Source organism: Labrus bergylta, chromosome 3 (genome assembly GCF_963930695.1).
Source record: "Labrus bergylta chromosome 3, fLabBer1.1, whole genome shotgun sequence".
Taxonomy (NCBI): domain Eukaryota; kingdom Metazoa; phylum Chordata; class Actinopteri; order Labriformes; family Labridae; genus Labrus; species Labrus bergylta.
This window is the reverse complement of record NC_089197.1, coordinates 22,659,942-22,678,454: the sequence shown is the minus strand read 5'-3', so window position 1 is coordinate 22,678,454 and position 18,513 is coordinate 22,659,942. Positions and strand designations below refer to the sequence as shown.

General features: G+C 39.2%; 2 protein-coding genes across 3 annotated transcripts; one reads left to right on the top strand and one right to left on the bottom strand.

Moving 5' to 3' along the window:
* Positions 1–748: 748 nt before the first annotated feature.
* Positions 749–18,005, bottom strand: znf280d (zinc finger protein 280D). 2 transcript variants are annotated; one of them, XM_020625969.3, is made up of 18 exons: positions 17,830–18,005; positions 13,405–13,538; positions 12,783–12,988; positions 12,597–12,693; positions 12,248–12,472; positions 12,081–12,155; positions 11,558–11,664; positions 11,196–11,386; positions 6,480–6,637; positions 6,287–6,387; positions 6,052–6,198; positions 5,561–5,695; positions 5,215–5,447; positions 3,633–3,773; positions 3,451–3,519; positions 3,249–3,364; positions 3,137–3,161; positions 749–2,720 (listed from the first exon to the last, which is right to left on the bottom strand). In XM_020625969.3, the coding sequence occupies exons 2-18, from the start codon at positions 13,529–13,531 to the stop codon at positions 2,336–2,338; spliced, it is 2,538 nt and encodes an 845-aa protein (XP_020481625.2). In that variant the 5' UTR covers positions 13,532–13,538; positions 17,830–18,005; the 3' UTR covers positions 749–2,335. The 2 variants fall into 2 exon arrangements, with proteins under 2 accessions (XP_020481625.2, XP_020481627.2); XM_020625971.3 differs by having other exon boundaries at positions 3,137–3,158; positions 17,830–18,004.
* On the top strand, positions 14,714–17,227 carry LOC136178619 (S-antigen protein-like). The gene is made up of 2 exons (XM_065953259.1): positions 14,714–14,724; positions 15,643–17,227. Exons 1-2 carry the CDS (start codon positions 14,714–14,716, stop codon positions 17,225–17,227), a joined length of 1,596 nt encoding a protein of 531 aa, XP_065809331.1.
* Positions 18,006–18,513: the final 508 nt, after the last annotated feature.

The window sequence follows — 18,513 nt, the reverse complement described above, 5'->3', positions numbered from 1 at the left end:
CAAAAAATGTTCATGATCATACATGATTTTTGTAAATTGGAAGGATTCTGCTTTCAGTATGGACACTATTGTACTGAGTGTGGATGTTTAACAATGTCATGTTTCTTAACTCTGAAGTGAGAAAAATTCTGACAGGTGCAGGCATGTTAATGTGAAAGGTAAATGGTAGAAATGTAAGTCCTTAAATAACTAAAACTCACAAGTTGCAAGCTGTTTCAACAATGTTTTTTGTATGTAACGTGTATATTGTTCATTTCGATTTGTTGTATCATTGTAGATTTCCGTATTCTTAATGTGTTTTATGGTTGTTGAGTTTATTTTTTGTAGGCCTACTGTTGATAGTTTCTGATATTAATAAATATCATAAAGGCCAAACTTTGTAAGGGCTCTGAAAATCAACTTTGGCTATAATACATGTGGTGAGTGAAATCAGAGTGCATATAAAGTGTCCCTAAACAATTCAAATCATTTAGACAGTCTATTCCAGTAAAGAATATTATTTAAGCCTGTGGTAAAGACACAGTTTCCTGCTCTGTCTACAGTATGTTGTAAAAGTAAAATCAAGCAAAAAAAACTAACAAAATACACAGAGCCATGTATGCGAACAGACTAATGTTATGGAACAGATAGATTTAAGGGTGAATTTAACATATTGTCCACATCTAAAGGCTGTCTGGAGTTCATATTTGGTCCAAAGGAACCTGTTTTAGATAGCAATATTCAGTCAAATAAAATCCAAAGCTCCATACATCTTGTAGTAAAGGTTTATTTACATACCAATCAGGAAAACACTTATACAAAGCAAGTAGTGTAGAGATCTCTGAGGGGAATGTGTCCATGTGGGAAGGTAATAAAACAGACTCAGAGTAGTTTCATTTACAGTGACATCATATACATTTATGCATTTACAGTCTAGTACTACTGATGCTGTATATACAAGGGAAATCCCTCTTTAAAAACATACTAAATGAACAATGACCTTTTATATTTACATTATATAGAGTAAACTGAGCAATAGTGAATTTGCCTCTTTGAACCCTGTATACAAGGGAAAGAGTGACTTTATCAACAAGCAGAAGGGATATAAAAACTGGCTGACACATACTGTATCATCAGGTTGGAGTGTGACAGTGTGTACTTCTTCCACAGCAAACATGTACACATTTCTTCAACACAGTAAAGATTAAGACAATTATATCAGTTTGTCTAACGGTTTACATATACCATTATAACTGACTCCTCAAATAAAGGTCAATAACAACCTCGTATTCCTTCCTTTTCTTTTTATCCAATACCAGCGACTTTTTAGAGGAACAATTTGAGACTCATAACTCTAAGACATGTACTACTGTATTTTGTCAATAGTTTAAAGCATTTTGTGATTGTTCAGATAAATGTTTATCTAGGATTTTCAAAACCAGCTGGTAACTATTTAGTTAACATGAACCACATCACTTACTGAAATTCTATCACAAACCTGGATTTTTTTTTTAACAGTGCATGCACTTCAATAACGCATTGTTTTTCTTTTCTTTTTAATCTCAAATTCAATGTTATTGTGCAGCCTTCAGATGTCTTCCAAAAAAAAACATGCCTTAAAATGGAAGAAAACCTCCAATTCATTAAATATAGTTGTTGATGACTTAAAAAGCAAACCAAATCTCTCAACATGAACAGAAAGAAAAAACTTTGTTGAAACAGGACTCAAACTTGTTGGGATTATCAAAATTAAAGGCTAAATTAGATTGCTGCACTTTATGGACAGAGTGTTAAATTGAAATTGCAACAACAAATGACTGGACACAAAGTGAGCATGCACAATGTGTGTCACTGAGAAAAGTGTTGCAGCCAAGTCATAGAAAAAATAAATCACCTTAACTTTGAATAGAGATCAATGGGGAGTTTAATAATGTCCTTTTTTAAGAAATATAAAATATGATACCACCATTTAACAAATAAGCTACAATCATTACAAGTACATGATTGACATTACACAAGTCAAATAAAAAACAACAGAGTTCTCTGGAACCTATCAATGTATAGAAAAGAAAACGAAAGATTCACATCCTTTAACAGATTTATCTTTACATCTAAAGGAGTTATGAAAGTCTGACAGAAAAGTAAAAGAAATCTTGGATAAAATACTTTTTTTCTTTAAAATTGGCTTGACAAAAACATGACTGTTGAGAGGATAAGTGGCAGCCGAAGTATCAGTGATGTAAACTAAAGGTTTGATATTTGTAAAATAAAAATGTTGTGAATTGATGAGGAAGCAGTTGTTCTCAATAACTAAAGTCTTCTTCTATTATTTATATTGTTTGGTCGATATCCAGCTTCATTCTGATTTAGTTTGTTGTTCCCCTGTCTCGTGCTCAGAGACAGGCAGCTGTTCTCTGACCTCGATACTCTCTGAATTATCCACAGACTCCTCACAGAGAGCTAGAACCTCCTCTGATGCACTGGAAGATGGTACATCAGGCAGCGATGGCTGCTCCAATTGTCCTTCAGAGGAACCTTCAATCACAATCATTTCTGTGGAACCCTTCTCCGGATCGCCTGCTGGTAACATCGGCTCTGATTCTGGTTTGTCAGACTCTGTAGCGGTAACACTTCCAGACTTAACACTTTCCACTAGCTTCAGGTCTGTTTCCTTTGGTTTCTGAGACGATGTCGTTGACATGAGGTACAAGACTTTCATTGGCTGTCCCAAGATGCAATTCCTGCACAAATGGAAGAGGACATTGTAGTTAGCTTGACATCAGCTGTTAGCCATCTGTTTTCATAGATTAAATAGTCGCGCACACAGGGCTACAAACCACATTTTACAAACAATTGGGCATTTTACGATCTATACTATACTGAAATGGTCTTAACGGCCTTTAAACTACACAGTGAAGAAGCTTGAAGTGTTCAAACTGCTAAATCAAACTTCAGAATCCACAGAAAGGAGAAACAGGACATATAATTTAAAGAGGTGTGTGCTTTTAATTAAAATAACATGCAATTTGATGCAAGTTCCACTTCCAAGATTTTTTTTCTTTGTCATCTACAGAAGTGATGTGTTTATATATGTATATATAATATATATAGACGATAGAGGGTGGACGATGTCAAGTGGGTAGTAGTTTCTACTCACACTCGTCCTTTGGTTTTCATATCTGCTGGGTTAAAACAAAAGACAACCTTCTCAACATACTTGTCACACTACAGCCATTAATAAGACAGTATTTGATAGATAATCAACACACCTTTCTCCTGAATGACTTTGCAGATGTGATTTGGTCTGTCAGTTAAGTGTCTGGTCATTAGATCACCTCCTGATCCATCAGTGAGGAGGTCACAGTTGAGACAGACCAGCGTCAATCTGAGGGGGAAACAAGGAAACACCTCTGTCATGTTGAACCTCCAAAACAAGGTATGTGCAAAATATAATTAATGACGCATACTTACTTTAGTGCAGATGTTGTCTTCTTGTTATCCATTTTGAAAAATCTGTTTTTTGTTATGGTGCTATGAAATCTAACAAAGATCAAAGAAAGAAAAAAAAGATAGGCACAAGATATGTCAAATAAACACACTGCGCTTAAGATTGAGTGACATAAGTACCAATTCAATTCACATTATTTACTCACCTTATCATATGATTCCCAATGGCAATTTTGCAACTCGTTGTATATTTGCACGCTCCACAATTTGAAACCATCGGGTAATGACAAAAAAAGTCATCGACTTGTGAGTTGCATTCGATGCATGTGTAACATCTTCCGTTTTCTCTGGTGGTTTGAAAAAGAAGGCAAACACAAAGAGTTAAATCCTTCAGTTATGATAATGACATGACCAATAAAACAACTAGAATCTTTGTGTTACGGAGGATTTTTTAGGAAATTGCATTTTGTTGTTATACATTTCTCTTATCTGTAACAATATCAGTTTGTTCTTTGTAGCAGGTGCTTAAACCCAAAATATGCTCGCTCTTGTCCTTTAGGGCCTGCCGGTTCCTTATTATACCATATGATCTTTGGACTCTTCTCGTTAAGAGTTGTATTATGTGATTAATGCAGCATGGTGGTTTGATTACTGAGACCAATTAACCAAAAACCACACTCATTAGTTTTTAAAGAAAAGAAATCCCACTCTATCAGTCAAACAACACATTATTTTTAGCCAGCCTAATGAACATTGTCTGGACAATTAATTGAAAAAACAATTAGCTTCTTTATAATAATGTCTATACATTTGCTCCACTCCTGTCATGAATACCCAGGTGGAGGGGGGTTTGGATCCTGAATGATTCATGGGACCCAAAGCTGAAAAATGCAGAGGATTGCGGTGTCTGCCCATTTCAGCCATAACATTATTTTTTTTTTACCTACATTAAGAGCGTTTATCTGTCTTTAAAATAATATTTTAGAGATTAAGTATTGCACTTTGTTGGAATAATGATGGGTATTTCTAAATCATTTTTCATATTGAGGTATCAGAATCAGATAATATTTTTTAAATCCCAAGCATTCTTCTTCCTGGTCAGAACAAGGAGTCTACAGCTAAACCCTGTTGAGCCAGTCCATGCACAGTATTTAACTGTTTTCTCTTTTAGAATTATTTTAGCCGTTAAGTCTTTTATTCATTTATTACTACGTTGCATTGTGCATATAGGAATTATTATATATTATTTATTTCATTGAATGTTATGTGTTACTTTCTGTGTTTTTATGGTTGTTGTCAGTTTTGTTTGTAGGAAGCTGCACAGAGCTTTGTGTTTTCTCTGCACTATTGCCCAAGGTAAATTTCCGCCTGAGGACAATAAAGTACATCTGTTCTAATCTACATGCAGCCAAGATGCAACAAGATCACCAACAGTTGGGTCAAAGATTTAGGTGCACCATGATGGCGGTGTCTAATGGAGCCTTGAGATGGCAGCCTTCAGCCCTTTTTTTTTTTAACTACCTCAGATTTTTTTAACACTAAAAGCTTTATATATTCATCTACAACTGATGCTGTCTTGGGTAAAATCACTTGAGGCATTTTTTCTGATTTCTTGCTGCTCTCTTTGAAACCTGAAACGAATCTGCAAATAAGGTAAACAAACTATGTTACAGTGAATCAGTGGGAATCCTTGTTGAGATATAAAATTCAACCCCTTGTTAGTGTGAAACTGCTACAAAAGTTAGTGTGTCATCTCTTTGTGTTGTATAAAAAAGCTCAGTTCACAACCTTGCTAGATTCCTGAGCATCAGGTTGTGCTTGGAAGTGCGGCTATTTTGCTTCTTGCTCTGAGTCGTCTTTGCTTTTCCTGCTGCAGAGGCGGTTGACCTTGAGCTGGAGACGCTGACAGGAGGTTTGGTTTTCTGATTCACACTTTGTGTTTGTGAACCGACAAGGCCAGGTCGATCTGGGGAGGTTGGCAGTGAGGTCGACTTTCCTGTGAGTGAGGCTCGAATGGTCACCTGTGAGAAGAACAGAATGTGTAGAAGCTGAATTAAATGTGTATAAATATGAGAATAGCTGGAATCAAAGGCTAACATAAAAGCTGTATTGATGTTGTAAGACTGAGTCAGACCTTTGTTCCTGGAGGGAGGCCCTCCAAAGCTTTAGGTTTCCTGAAGGTCTTGTGGCCTAAAGTCCTGTGTTCTAATTTCTCCTTGAGGGAGAGGAAATTCAGCCTGCATTTGCCACAGCGATGGATCCCTTTTTTCTGAAATGGAAAAATAAATTAACAAAAAATAGCCTCATTCATGTAACCACAAGCTAATTGCTGAGATTTGTCATACAGTTTGACTGAAAGAATATAAAAAGAATGTGAGATATTCAATTCATTTATATTAATAGAACAGTTGTGTTTGTTTTAAACTCTACAATTTTTAATGCTTCTTAGGGCAGGTGAGGAGAAGCCTTTTTTTAGATTACAAAATACGCTGTTACCATCTTTGCTTTGAATTTGCCATAACTGTTAAGAGACATATTTATCGGTTTGTTTAATAACCACAACTAACAGATCATATTATAGAGTGGCTTTATGACTGATATGAAAAGACTCAGAAGGCAATGTACCTGATGTTTCATGTAGTGCTGCATGTACACATGACCACTTTTCAGAACTTTGAGACAGAACGGACAGAGCAGGTCTTTGGCGTTTTCATGGACGCTTCGGAAATGTGTCTCCACATCGGAGAAGAAAGAGGACCTGTAATTGCAGACCTGTGGAAACAGTAAGAGACAATCTAAGTACTGGTGAGAGACTTTTCTGGAAACATTTGACAAAGCTATGACTCAGTACGTGACGGACCTGGCACATGTAGGGCATTTCCCCGGGTTTGTGGTTGTCCTTCATGTGTTCCAGGAGAACCTGCTCTGACTCAAACGCCAGCTCACAAATCTTGCAATTGGCTTAAAAAAAAAGAAAAGAAAATTAGAAAGACCACTCAGTGTTAGATCACAGTAACGTCTCGGATTAGGCTGTGAAGTGAGTGATGTCATACTTGAGGATTCAATGGAACTGTGTGCGGCCTCGATGTGGCACTGCAGCTGGAATGGAGTCCCGTATTTCCGGTAGCAATGCTGGCAGGTTGTGTGGCTTTCCCAGCTCTCACTGTTCTGCTTCTCCAGCTCCAGGTGGTGCTTCATATGGTTCATGAACCTGCAAGAGTGGGTAGACACATAAACACAAACAAACACCAACACAGACAAAACAGAAATATCACTTTCAGGACATCGATATCAAACTGAAATCACACACAGACATTATAAGGATTATCAGGAATATTTAGGGCTTGGATCCCTTCCTCACGTTAAGAGATATGTTGCAAAGGTATTACAAAAAGTGTAAACAACGGGATCACGTCAAATAAGGCTAAAAAATGTACTCTATTTATCAAATTTTGAACAATATCCATTAAGAATTCAGTGTACAGATTGTCAATGTGGACAAAAATCACCAGAGGTTATGTTCTAAAATGTTTGATTCGTCCAACAATATAGCAACACAACACTTTAATGGACTGAGTTTGAGTGTACAGGAGACCAAGAATATATTAATAATATTCACGCTTAACTGTTGATTTCTGCCATTATTGCCAGACAAAACTTCTTTTTTTCAGATTTTTTAATTATCAAACATTTGCATCTATTTTCAATGAATTAACTGATCGATAAGCTTTTCATTTTTTTGCAGTTCTACTGACTAGTCCATCCTTTGTTTTTAGACTGGGGGTCTGATTAAACAATCAGTTTACAAAGTGTGCCATTAGACTCCATGACACATGGACGACAGCTTTTCTTTTTCATAAAATGAAAATGAGCATCTATGGTAATCTTTCCCAAGTATTCCAAAAGCTTTTATAAACTAAAAGTAAACAAAATATTTTTATCAGCATTCATCAAGGTAACTGATATTTCAAGAAAATAATGAAAACAACAAAACACAACAACATCAAACCCCAAAGTGTAGCTGTGGGTTCAGCGTCTACATATACGTGTTTTTTTTACGTGCATGCCTCCTCACAGAGCGTACATGCTCTGGACACCGTGTGTCATGGAGCTCTGAGGCTCATCACTCCTTCTCTCATTCATTACGCTTTAGTGTATGCAGGTGTTGGATGGACTTTTTTTTGACCGTACGCAGACTTAACCACTGACGTACTCTAATCTACAAGTCTATTTTAGAGTCTGCTTCCTTCATACCTTCAGACCGACATCAGTCAGACTAACACAGGGACTTAAAATCTTCCACCCCAGGACCTTTTCTTACCATCTGGTTTAAAGGTCAGAACTAAACTCGGGAAAAAGGATTTAAAGTTTGCTGCTCCTTTTTACTTGGAACGAGTTACAAAAAGAGCTGAAACTTGACGAGCTCTCATTGGATGATTTTAAGACGATGTTAAAGGACTTGGGGCCAGATTTACTAAAGGTTTGCGTGTCTTAAAACGTGTGCAAACTTGATACCACCAGCAAAAAAAAGTGCTATCTGATCTACTAACGGCGCTCAGTGAGGATTGCGTCTTTCAAATGAGCAAAACAACACGCATTGACCATTTAGTACGTTTGCAATACGGGGCGTTTCTGCCCTAAAGTGCAAAATACTGGGAGGAGAAAATGCAAAGAAGTTAAGTTAGTACACGCATTGTGATTTACCAAACCTGACAAAAATTGCGGTGATTATGGCGGTATCTGTATTTAACACCTTTGAAAGGAACGTGCTAATCAAGGAGACCAGCGTTACGCACAACAGGCTGCTGTTATTGAAGTTAGGAGGAGACATAGGCACAACAAAAGGAGGCATAAAGATCGTGTTTTTCCCCACAAGTGTTTACATGTTTCCAATGACAGACAAATAAGGCATGCATTTATTTTTTAATTTGATTCAATATTCTAATCGTTAAGTAAGAGAAACACCATGATTAAACTACAGGCTATTGTTGCCATATATCCAAACAAAACTGAACATTCACAGCCTCTGCATTCTATAGAATTTCAACATTGACATTTATTTCTTCCTATTTCCCTCTTTTGCCAACATAAAATTTTGAACTGGGGATTTCCTTTTTCTCGGGTCGCGCGTCTCTCCCCCAGCTCGCCCCCTCCGGTGCGCTCCTCTCCATAATGCGCTCGTCACCTCCCTCTAAAGATCGCTGCTGCTACTCTGTAGGACGCTTGGATTGGGGGTACCTCACCACTGTTTGTAACCCCGTCTTCGATACCTCTTTCCAGGGCATTTATATCCGATCAGACACAGCGCTGGCCAGCTGTCTGGTGCGCAACAACGGCCCGAGTGTAGAGCGCCCGTACCACAGAGGAGACAGCTCGCACCTCCTGCGCAATGTATGACAATTCATTCTTAAGATGAAGGGAAGAAAAGAGAGGCCCTGTTTAATGCCGAGGTTTTCTTATAACCAAAATTTTCTTTATAATATTCAGATTTATCTGCCATAACTCAAAAGTATTGTGCGTTTATTTGCCTCTTCCACTGATACCTATTTTGCGCTTGAAGTCATCCTGCTTTCTGTCCAAACTCTCCATGATGTAAACCAGTAGAACACGCAAAAACCTAACTTAAATACTACGGCCTCCACAAGGTTTGCACCTGGTGTCATTCACGCAAATTTTCTTAGAAGATCACCCGCAAATCGCCCACCAACCAAACGTGCAAACTTTTGGAGTGAACACGCAATTTAGTACTCTTTAATTGGGAGCTTAGTAAATCTGGCCCTTGGAGGCGGACACATCTGGCTGTGGATGCTCTCCCTGACGGGTTTGTGGATGATCTTGATAAAAAAAAAAATCTGTTTCTATTTGTTAGTCGTGTCTTTTAAAGTCTAATAATGTGTTTTTTGGGATATGTATGTTTGGCTGCTCGTTGTTTGTGTGAAACTCTAGCACTCTGTTTGTGCTGCTGCCTGTCTTGGCCAGAGGAAACTATTGAGTGAAAGAGATTTTTAATCTTAACAAGTTTTCTTGCTTGGTTCAATAAAGATTAAATACATTTTTTAAATAAACAAGATATTAAGCAGTAATTCAAGGAACTCTTCCGTATAAAAATAAAAAGGGGCACTAAAACAAACAAAGGTAAAGCTGTGGGTAAAAAAATCATATCTATGGCCTCTGTGTAGGTGCAGTGGATGGGGTCATGGTCCCGAGGGTTTAAGGATAAATGAAGTGCTCTCTTTGCACTTACTTCCTAAGCATCTATAATGTCATTATAATATCGACAATTACAAAAAGATTTTGGTTTAGTCTAATGATGTAGTGCCCTGCAGCTCTAACAAGCGACCCCACAGCTTCCTGCTATTGCTGCCCCGATGAAGGATGGGCCATTTTTCAGCGTGCTGGTTTTGCTGCCTCAGCTCCCCTAATAGAAATCTTCACATGGATGAACCATGACCTCCACTGTGAGAGCGCAGTTGCAGTACAAATGTGTTTCCCCATTAAAAGCAGCTTACTGAAGCTTTTTTTGCAAAGTCCTGAAGCAGAGTTATTTAATCAAAGGAACAGTTCTTACGCCAAATAAACTGGCCCTCATATTTCATCTGCAGACCCATGAGGAAAAGCATCTGATACTGTCATCCATCTGAGAAGAAAACTGCAATGAGGACAGCCATGTTGCTTTATTGTTACTAGACAGACATCTTTTCAACAAGCTCTTCAAGTCCCAGTCTACATTCTGAGGGCAGATTATTTGAGACTCTCTTGGATTATTTACTTTATTTACTAAACAGACTATATGTCGAGTGTATGTGTGTGCAATGTAAGTGTAAGCCACGCACACAATTTATTCATTCATTTTTTTTAGTAATTGCAGATCTTTTCTGTTAAAAACAATAAAAAGGGTAAATAAAGTCATACTCACTACCTGTGTATTGCAAGACGTCCTCTTTTGGTGGAAAACAAATTTCCCAATTATATTCACAGTGTACGTAAATTAAATTGTATTGAGTTTCCTTTAAAGGTTTTTTATTGCATCTATCGTCACCATAGATTAGGAAAGGGTATCTGTCACCTGATATTAATTTATTATTTCAACTTCATACAGTAGCTGAATACAAAGCTATTCTGTCCTACATGCCTTACATTCAGTATTTCATATTACCCCCACATATTTCAAATGTTATGTGAATAGAAACAATTAGCACACATAATTATCATGTGTCACTGATTTAGCTCAGTTTGTAGAGCAGGTGACTTAAGTACAGAGGCTGCTGTCCTCAATGCACTAAACGCTGGTGCGACTCCTGTCCTCCCCCCAGTTTGACTCCATCAGAGTTTGAGTCAAACCGTTTATTTCCGTTTAATCTGCTGTAGGCTAGGACTGCAACTCACATTTTCCTTATAACTGTTCTTTATTAACATGTGTTAATAAAAAAACAGTCCTATATCCAAGTCCTGTTTTTTTTATCTAACAAACAATCTAGCATCCAAATATATTCCATTTACAAATGTATAAAACAAAGAAAACAGCAAATCCTCACATTGGAGAAGCTGGATTTAATAACTTTAACCAGCAGACAGGCACTGGGATTTGAGATGGAATGTAGTTAACACCAAAGGTGAAAGGGAAGCAGAGCTTAAGTGCCAACAATCAGAGTTGCACAGTCCACTTGTTGTATTTTAGATGTTCTAATGATATATGTTATGTTGCATGGAAAATAAAAATCAATAAAGATGAAAAAAATATATGAGAGCCAGACAGCACATAGTCCTACCTGATATTGTTCTTAAGAACTTTCAAGCAGCTCTGGCACTTGAACGTGTTGTTGGACCTAGTTGTCGTATCCTTCTTGTTCCTGTCCCCCTCGAAGCGGCCGTAATAGAAATCTGAGACGAGCATGATGCGCTTGTTGGAACTATTGTCTGTAGCTGTGCTGTGAACATTTGCACAGCTGCCCTGAAAGAACTGAGAGTTTGATATGAATTAATGTTTGAGTTGTTTATCTGAAGATGAGTCACAATGAATGTTACTAAAAATGTATCAGTGCCCAAATGACTGTAAGTGGTATATTTTCTGTACACACACATCTTCCACATTTTTAAGTTCATGCCCCTCACTGACATGATTTCCACTCACCGTCATGTGATTTCTCAGTGCCTCAAGTGTGAGAAAATCCTCTTCACACTTGGGGCACTTTTTCTTATCGACCCCATTTTCCACTGGGACCGCAGCGTTTGTCGGCCCTAAAGAAAGCAGGTTCGATGTGATGATTAAATATGGAGCGCATAAGCAGACACGCATAAATACATTTGACCTATCTCCATTTTCCTATAATAACGAGTATATTTCGGTTGTTTTCTCAAAATCTTGCTTTAATGTTTTTCATAATCTTGGGATATGCTGATAATGGGTACCGGTAAACCTCAGCTGACTTCTCTGGAAATGAAGTTGTTATCACAGGAAAACAAGCCATGTTATCCCAATATAACGAGATAAGCAAGTCAAGATTTTGAGGGAAAAAACGTTATTAACTTGTAAAGGGGAAAATGGAGGAACAAAATGTGTGGATGCCTTTCTGCTTACGGCTCCTGAAGTTAACAGCACACAAAGAAAAGATGTGTTTACTTATATCGGAGTAGCAATATAGACACAAACATACCAAAATCGACCTTGAGTCTTTTTGCTGCGTTGTCTGTTTGTTGCGGTGGCATTCCTCGCTTAACTAATTTTTGATCTGTTAAAAGAAAACAAATGTCAAGTGTAGTTTCAGCCAGCTGAGTGACTCTAAAGCATGGTAAAGAACATTTACATATTGCGTGACATTACCTCTGTTATTGTTATTGGTCTGTACAGGTACAGCGAAGGTCTGGGGATGTTGTGAGTTGGAGAGGTTGAGTTGCAGTGGAGTAGCTTGCGTTGAGTACACAGTGGGGCTTCGGACGTTAGCCAGCGTCACTATGTTGTTGCTGATTTGTTGCACCTGAGGTCTGTGGACAGCAGCAGGTATTACTGTCCCTGGAGCGACCTGCTGAAAGAGCTGCTGCTGACCAGCTGAAAGATAGTAAAAAAAAATTTAAAAAAAAGAGGCTTGGCTTGGCCCTGGAAAAAGCTTTTCTTTTACACTAACTCAAAGAGGAAGATTTCCTCCTCTGAGGCATGTTATACACAGCTTTACCTGAAACGAATGTAAATGAAGTCCCAGGAGGATACTGGTTCCCAAGAGAGGCGAGAAAATCTCTGTTTGCCAAATTTGGAGATGCGACAATAAAGCCCTGAAGACAAGAAAAGAATCCACTCAAACCAGGTATTTATTCCTAAATAATGCACGTTATAAAAAAAAGAAAAGAAACACCAATCGTACCTGGTTGTTGACAATAACAGGCTGGGGAGTCACTGTCGTCACATTTGGTGCTGCTGTGTTCACTGCATTTCCAGCCACATTCAAAGGCAGCATTATGGGTGAGGAGCCTACAGCCGGCTGAGGAGCAGGACGCTTTGTTTCGGGTTTCACAGCATTGCTTCTCTGAGGAGGTGGAGGGTTAGGCTTACCCTCCTTTTGGTTATTAGCTGTGAGAAGATATGAAAGGGGGGGAAATCAAGCTACCTTTAACAAAGACAATCTGCAATATGCTACCAGACAAGACATCATTAAAATAAAACCTGCACAATTTATCTCTTCAATTAATACTACTTTAAGACATTTTTAAGCATGTGCTAAAACAGAGTGATTGTGTATGACCATGGAAGAAGCTGTAAGTCAGCTGTAAGAGTAACATCGGGGTGAATACTGGGATTCAGGTAGACAAATCTGAAAGGACACTAAAGTAGGTTCAAATAAAAGTCATTTAATAAGAAATATTAAAGAGCAAAGAAGGAGTCATACGAGTCATGTCTTTCTTTGATTGTGCAGGGATTTTGTAGCTTTAACATCATTTTAAAAAAAGGTGATTATTGAATAAAGATAAAAATGTGCAAGGACATACAAAGCACTCCAACAAAGATGGGTTCATCATCGTCGTCATCATCATCCTCTATCAATTGGACATCAGGGACTTGTTTCTGCCAAGGCTCCAGCTCCTCCTCCACACACTCCATAAACAGTTCAGACATTATTAACCTGTGAAAGAAAAAAAAATCCTTAAGCATTCTTACATAATAGTCCTACATATTAGATGTTTTTTTTTTAGTGACAAGACAATAAAGCTGGAATGCTGACTAATTTTCAGCAATGTAATTAGTAAAACTTGGGCTTCCCCTTCCCCCCGACAGAATATAATGCCCGATGTAAAAAAAGGAAGAGACCTAAACATTGTAAATCTGGATTGACAGTTTTGCTGAAAACATGAGCCACTGATCCCATACCGTCTTTTAAATGCACACAGAAACCAGGTTACGGGGAAATCACTTGTGTGAGAATGTATTTATGCACCGACATTGATCAAGTGACTATCGATATCGGCTACCTTTACCGCAGATATGTACCGATAGTACAAGACTTATTCACAAGTCAGAGTTGTATTACTCTGGCAGTTCTCTTCCACCAGCAGAGTGTGATATATGAACTACAACCAGCATGATCCCTCTCCAGCGTGTCAAGCGCTAATGCACGTACATGTACAGTTACTTTCCAGTTGAGTGACCATCTTGTCTTCATTATGTATCTTTTCCACAAGTGTTTGATAACTGCATTTGAGGGATCAAACAATAAATATGTATCACTATATTTATATCTATCTACAGATTGGAATCTGATATTTTTCTTTCCCTAATATCGATATTGGTATTGGACCAGAAAATCCAATATCTGTCGGGCCCTGATGCAAACAGCTGAATCTTTCACACAGACTTCATCCTGTTTGCTCTGCCAGCCCCATAGCATTTTTTGACAGAAAGTCAGAGGAAGTTGATGTGAGAACGCAGCAGAATAAAATCAGGAGAATTCATCTCAAGCCGGCTGGGCGGAGTGGTGACGTTTATTCAATGCAATCGGTGCAACAGATCACACGTTGTGATGTCTGTGCACATAATAAAACGGCTCTTTCTGTTCGCCAGTTTGATCTTCTCTGTTCTTTTGTTGTTAGACTTCATTGTCCCCATGGGGAAATTCCTTTTCACAGCGTTTTTCACAGTGTTTAGAACAAACAATGTCTGACAACAATCAAAAGTTCCCCTTCTGGCCCGTTCAGCGAGGCATTAAGTTCAGGCCAGCTGTAACAGCAGAGATCAGGCTCTTGTTAATCATAATTAACGTTGATGTCAAGGCATCGATGTAAAAGAGGATAAAAGGCCGAGATGAGTCAGCTGTTAGCAAGCAAGATGACATCCAGTCTTTCCCGCAGCGCTTTAAGCTAGGTTGCCACCTTAACAACACATGCCCTCTGCCTAAAGTACTGTTGTAGAATTTTTCTTATTAAATTTCCTACATCTTTGTATGGGATCCAACAGCAGCTCAAGCAGCTTCCAATAATCTTACTACGGCCACAGTAGTTTCTCCCACATAGAATTACATACAGGTACTTTACGGGTGAAACTTTCAGAAATACAACAGATGAACCAACGTGCTCCACCTGTTCACTCAAAAAGAGCAGGTCAGGACATTTTCAATAGAGAAAACTTTAAGTATGTAATGTTTCCCTCACTTGTTGCTTGTTCGCCTCTCCTGCATTCAAGAACCTATGTAATTTACCACTTGTTCAAATTTAAATATTGATGACAGCCACTACAAAAAGGGTTAATGAAGGTACTACGCTTAGTTGTTGCAAATGGGACTTCTTAAACTCCAGAGACATTTCCCCATAACATTTTATACAAATGATTATAAAGGTACAGAAATGCTTATGACAGTGTTTCTAACTACATCAGAAATAAAAAGGAGCCATTATTAGAATAAAGTTTTCAACTACCTCCCAAATTGTGGAGCTTTGGATATATCATCAAACATCTTCCCACATAAAGGAACAAGTTTAATCCATTAGTTTTATCATGGGGAATGAGCTGCAGTATTTATTTAATGCTGTTAGTTCATGTTTCAAAGTGAATGCTTTTAGTTTCTTGGCAATTAAATACAAGAAACTAAAAATATTTGAGGACGTAATCCAATTCAAATGTATTTATGAAGCACATATAAATACAATAACAGTTGACCAAGGTGCTCATAAGTAAGGATACACATAACAATACTGTTTTCAGTTTTGTTTCTGTTTAAATTACTGATTTAACAGGGACAGTAACAGGGACAGTAACAGGGACAATAAAAGGGACACAAACAGGGACAGTAACAGGGACACTAACGGGGACACAAACGGGGACAATAACGGGGACAGTAACGGGGACACTAACGGGGACAGTAACGGGGACACTAACAGGGACACTAACGGGGACACTAACAGGGACACTAACAGGGACAGTAACAGGGACACTAACAGGGACAGTAACGGGGACACTAACAGGGACACTAACGGGGACACTAACAGGGACACTAACAGGGACAGTAACAGGGACACTAACAGGGACAATAACAGGGACAATAAAAGGGACACTAACAGGGACAGTAACAGGGACACTAACAGGGACAATAAAAGGGACACTGACAGGGACACTGACAGGGACAATGACAGGGACAGTAACAGGGACACTAACAGGGACAATAACAGGGACAATAACAGGGACAGTAACAGGGACACTAACAGGGACACTGACAGGGACACTGACAGGGACACTGACAGGGACAGTAAAAGGGACACTAACAGGGACAGTAACAGGGACACTAACAGGGACAGTAACAGGGACACTGACAGGGACAGTAACAGGGACACTAACAGGGACAGTAAAAGGGACACTAACAGGGACAGTAACAGGGACACTGACAGGGACAGTAACAGGGACACTAACAGGGACAGTAAAAGGGACACTAACAGGGACAGTAACAGGGACACTAACAGGGACAGTAACAGGGACACTGACAGGGACACTAACAGGGACAGTAAAAGGGACACTAACGGGGACAGTAACGGGGACACTAACAGGGACAGTAACAGGGACAGTAACAGGGACACTAACAGGGACACTAACAGGGACACTAACAGGGACAGTAACAGGGACACTAACAGGGACAATAACAGGGACAATAAAAGGGACACTAACAGGGACAGTAACAGGGACACTAACAGGGACACTAACAGGGACAATAAAAGGGACAGGGACAATGACAGGGACAGTAACAGGGACACAAACAGGGACAATAACAGGGACAATAACAGGGACACTAACAGGGACAGTAAAAGGGACACTAACAGGGACAGTAACAGGGACAGTAACAGGGACACTGACAGGGACAGTAACAGGGACACTGACAGGGACAGTAACAGGGACACTAACAGGGACAGTAACAGGGACACTAACAGGGACAGTAACAGGGACAGTAACAGGGACACTGACAGGGACAGTAACAGGGACACTGACAGGGACAGTAAAAGGGACACTAACAGGGACAGTAACAGGGACACTAACAGGGACACTAACAGGGACAGTAACAGGGACACTAACAGGGACACTAACAGGGACACTAACAGGGACAGTAACAGGGACACTGACAGGGACAGTAACAGGGACACTAACAGGGACAGTAAAAGGGACACTAACAGGGACAGTAACAGGGACACTAACAGGGACACTAACAGGGACAGTAACAGGGACACTAACAGGGACACTAACAGGGACACTAACAGGGACAGTAACAGGGACACTGACAGGGACAGTAACAGGGACACTAACAGGGACACTAACAGGGACAATGGGCAGTCATGACTATTAGAGTTAACAAGATAGTTCCCCTTTAGTTTGAAGCTGGCTTACTTTTTCACCCTACAAATAAACCATGTATGTCTTTAAGATTAAAATGTATGTTTTTTTTAAAGATTAATTGTATTTGTTTATTTCTCAAGGACACATGCAAAGAACATGTCTTCATGTGTAAAATACAAAGTAGTCGTCATGCATACAGGATTCCAGTCGTGGTTAATTTACAACCCATGTCCCTGACTAGTCTTTAAGGATTAAAACAGAATAAGACTCCCAAGAAACTCAGAAATATTGAGTTACAAGCATCTATGTTATTACCTTCTCGATCCTATTCAACACAGTTAGCTAATGCTAACGAGCTAACGATTTAGATTTCCAATTCTCCTGCGTTTACTGTTGTTGTCGTCTGCTGTCTTAAACTATGAACAAAATCATATCCACGAGTCATACCTGAATGTTATGTCACACATGCACTGTTCGGCACATTTGAGTATTCATTGTTAACAGCAGCATAACACTGGCTAGGCTACGTTAGCATCTTCTCAGACACAGGGAGGTGAGTGATGGGACAAAGACTCATGAGTAAGGTGCGCCTCGTCTCAGCCTACCTCTCTCAAACACAGCCTTCCAGATCCAGGGCACAATTATGTTAGGTAGATACTTCAGCAGGGACCTTAACCCGGGGACGACAAGAGTTCAGCTAGCCCCAGTGTTGCTCACAGGAGGGGAGGAGGGGGGGGAAACAGTATCGCGGTGGGGCAGACATTGGGACTGGCTGCACCAATCACACCGCCCGACGAAAACGTGCCTTCCTGCCATTTTTTTTTTTTACTTCCTGGTATCTCCCGCGACTTTGCCTGTGTGGCCCATATGGCCTGTGGATACTGCAAAAAAAATCAAAAAAATTCAAGCAAGCCAATTGTTGTTGGTGGAAGTGAAGTTGTCCAGTACTGTCATGTGAAATACATGGAGTAGATTATGTACTTTTGGCTTAACATGATTTAGTCTCATCTGGTTTCTATAACAACACAGAAGACTGTCCAGTTTCTCTAGCAGAGTCACAGCATTTCAGTTCAGTGGTGGCCATCTTGATTGTTTATTTTCACCCAAGTATTTTATGTAATCAGGAAACCCTTGAGATTAAAAAAATATGTACATGTGCATCCAATACACTTATTTTTTGCAGTTCCCTTATGAAGTCGGCCACATGATACGAGACAGCATAACATAGTCTGACTTATAACCGGTCACCTGGAATCTGATTCACCTGCTGATAGTCAAAGCAGCACTTG

What these genes read in the sequence shown, in the direction of transcription:
- znf280d (XM_020625969.3), bottom strand. Translation starts at nt 13,531, where the DNA reads ATGTCTGAACTGTTTATGGAGTGTGTGGAGGAGGAGCTGGAGCCTTGG. An exon ending in AAATGCCCTACATGTGCCAG is followed by an intron (nt 6,199 to 6,286) that starts GTCCGTCACGTA and finishes CTGTTTCCACAG; the next exon opens with GTCTGCAATTACAGGTCCTC. An exon ending in AGCACTACATGAAACATCAG is followed by an intron (nt 5,696 to 6,051) that starts GTACATTGCCTT and finishes TTTCCATTTCAG; the next exon opens with AAAAAAGGGATCCATCGCTG.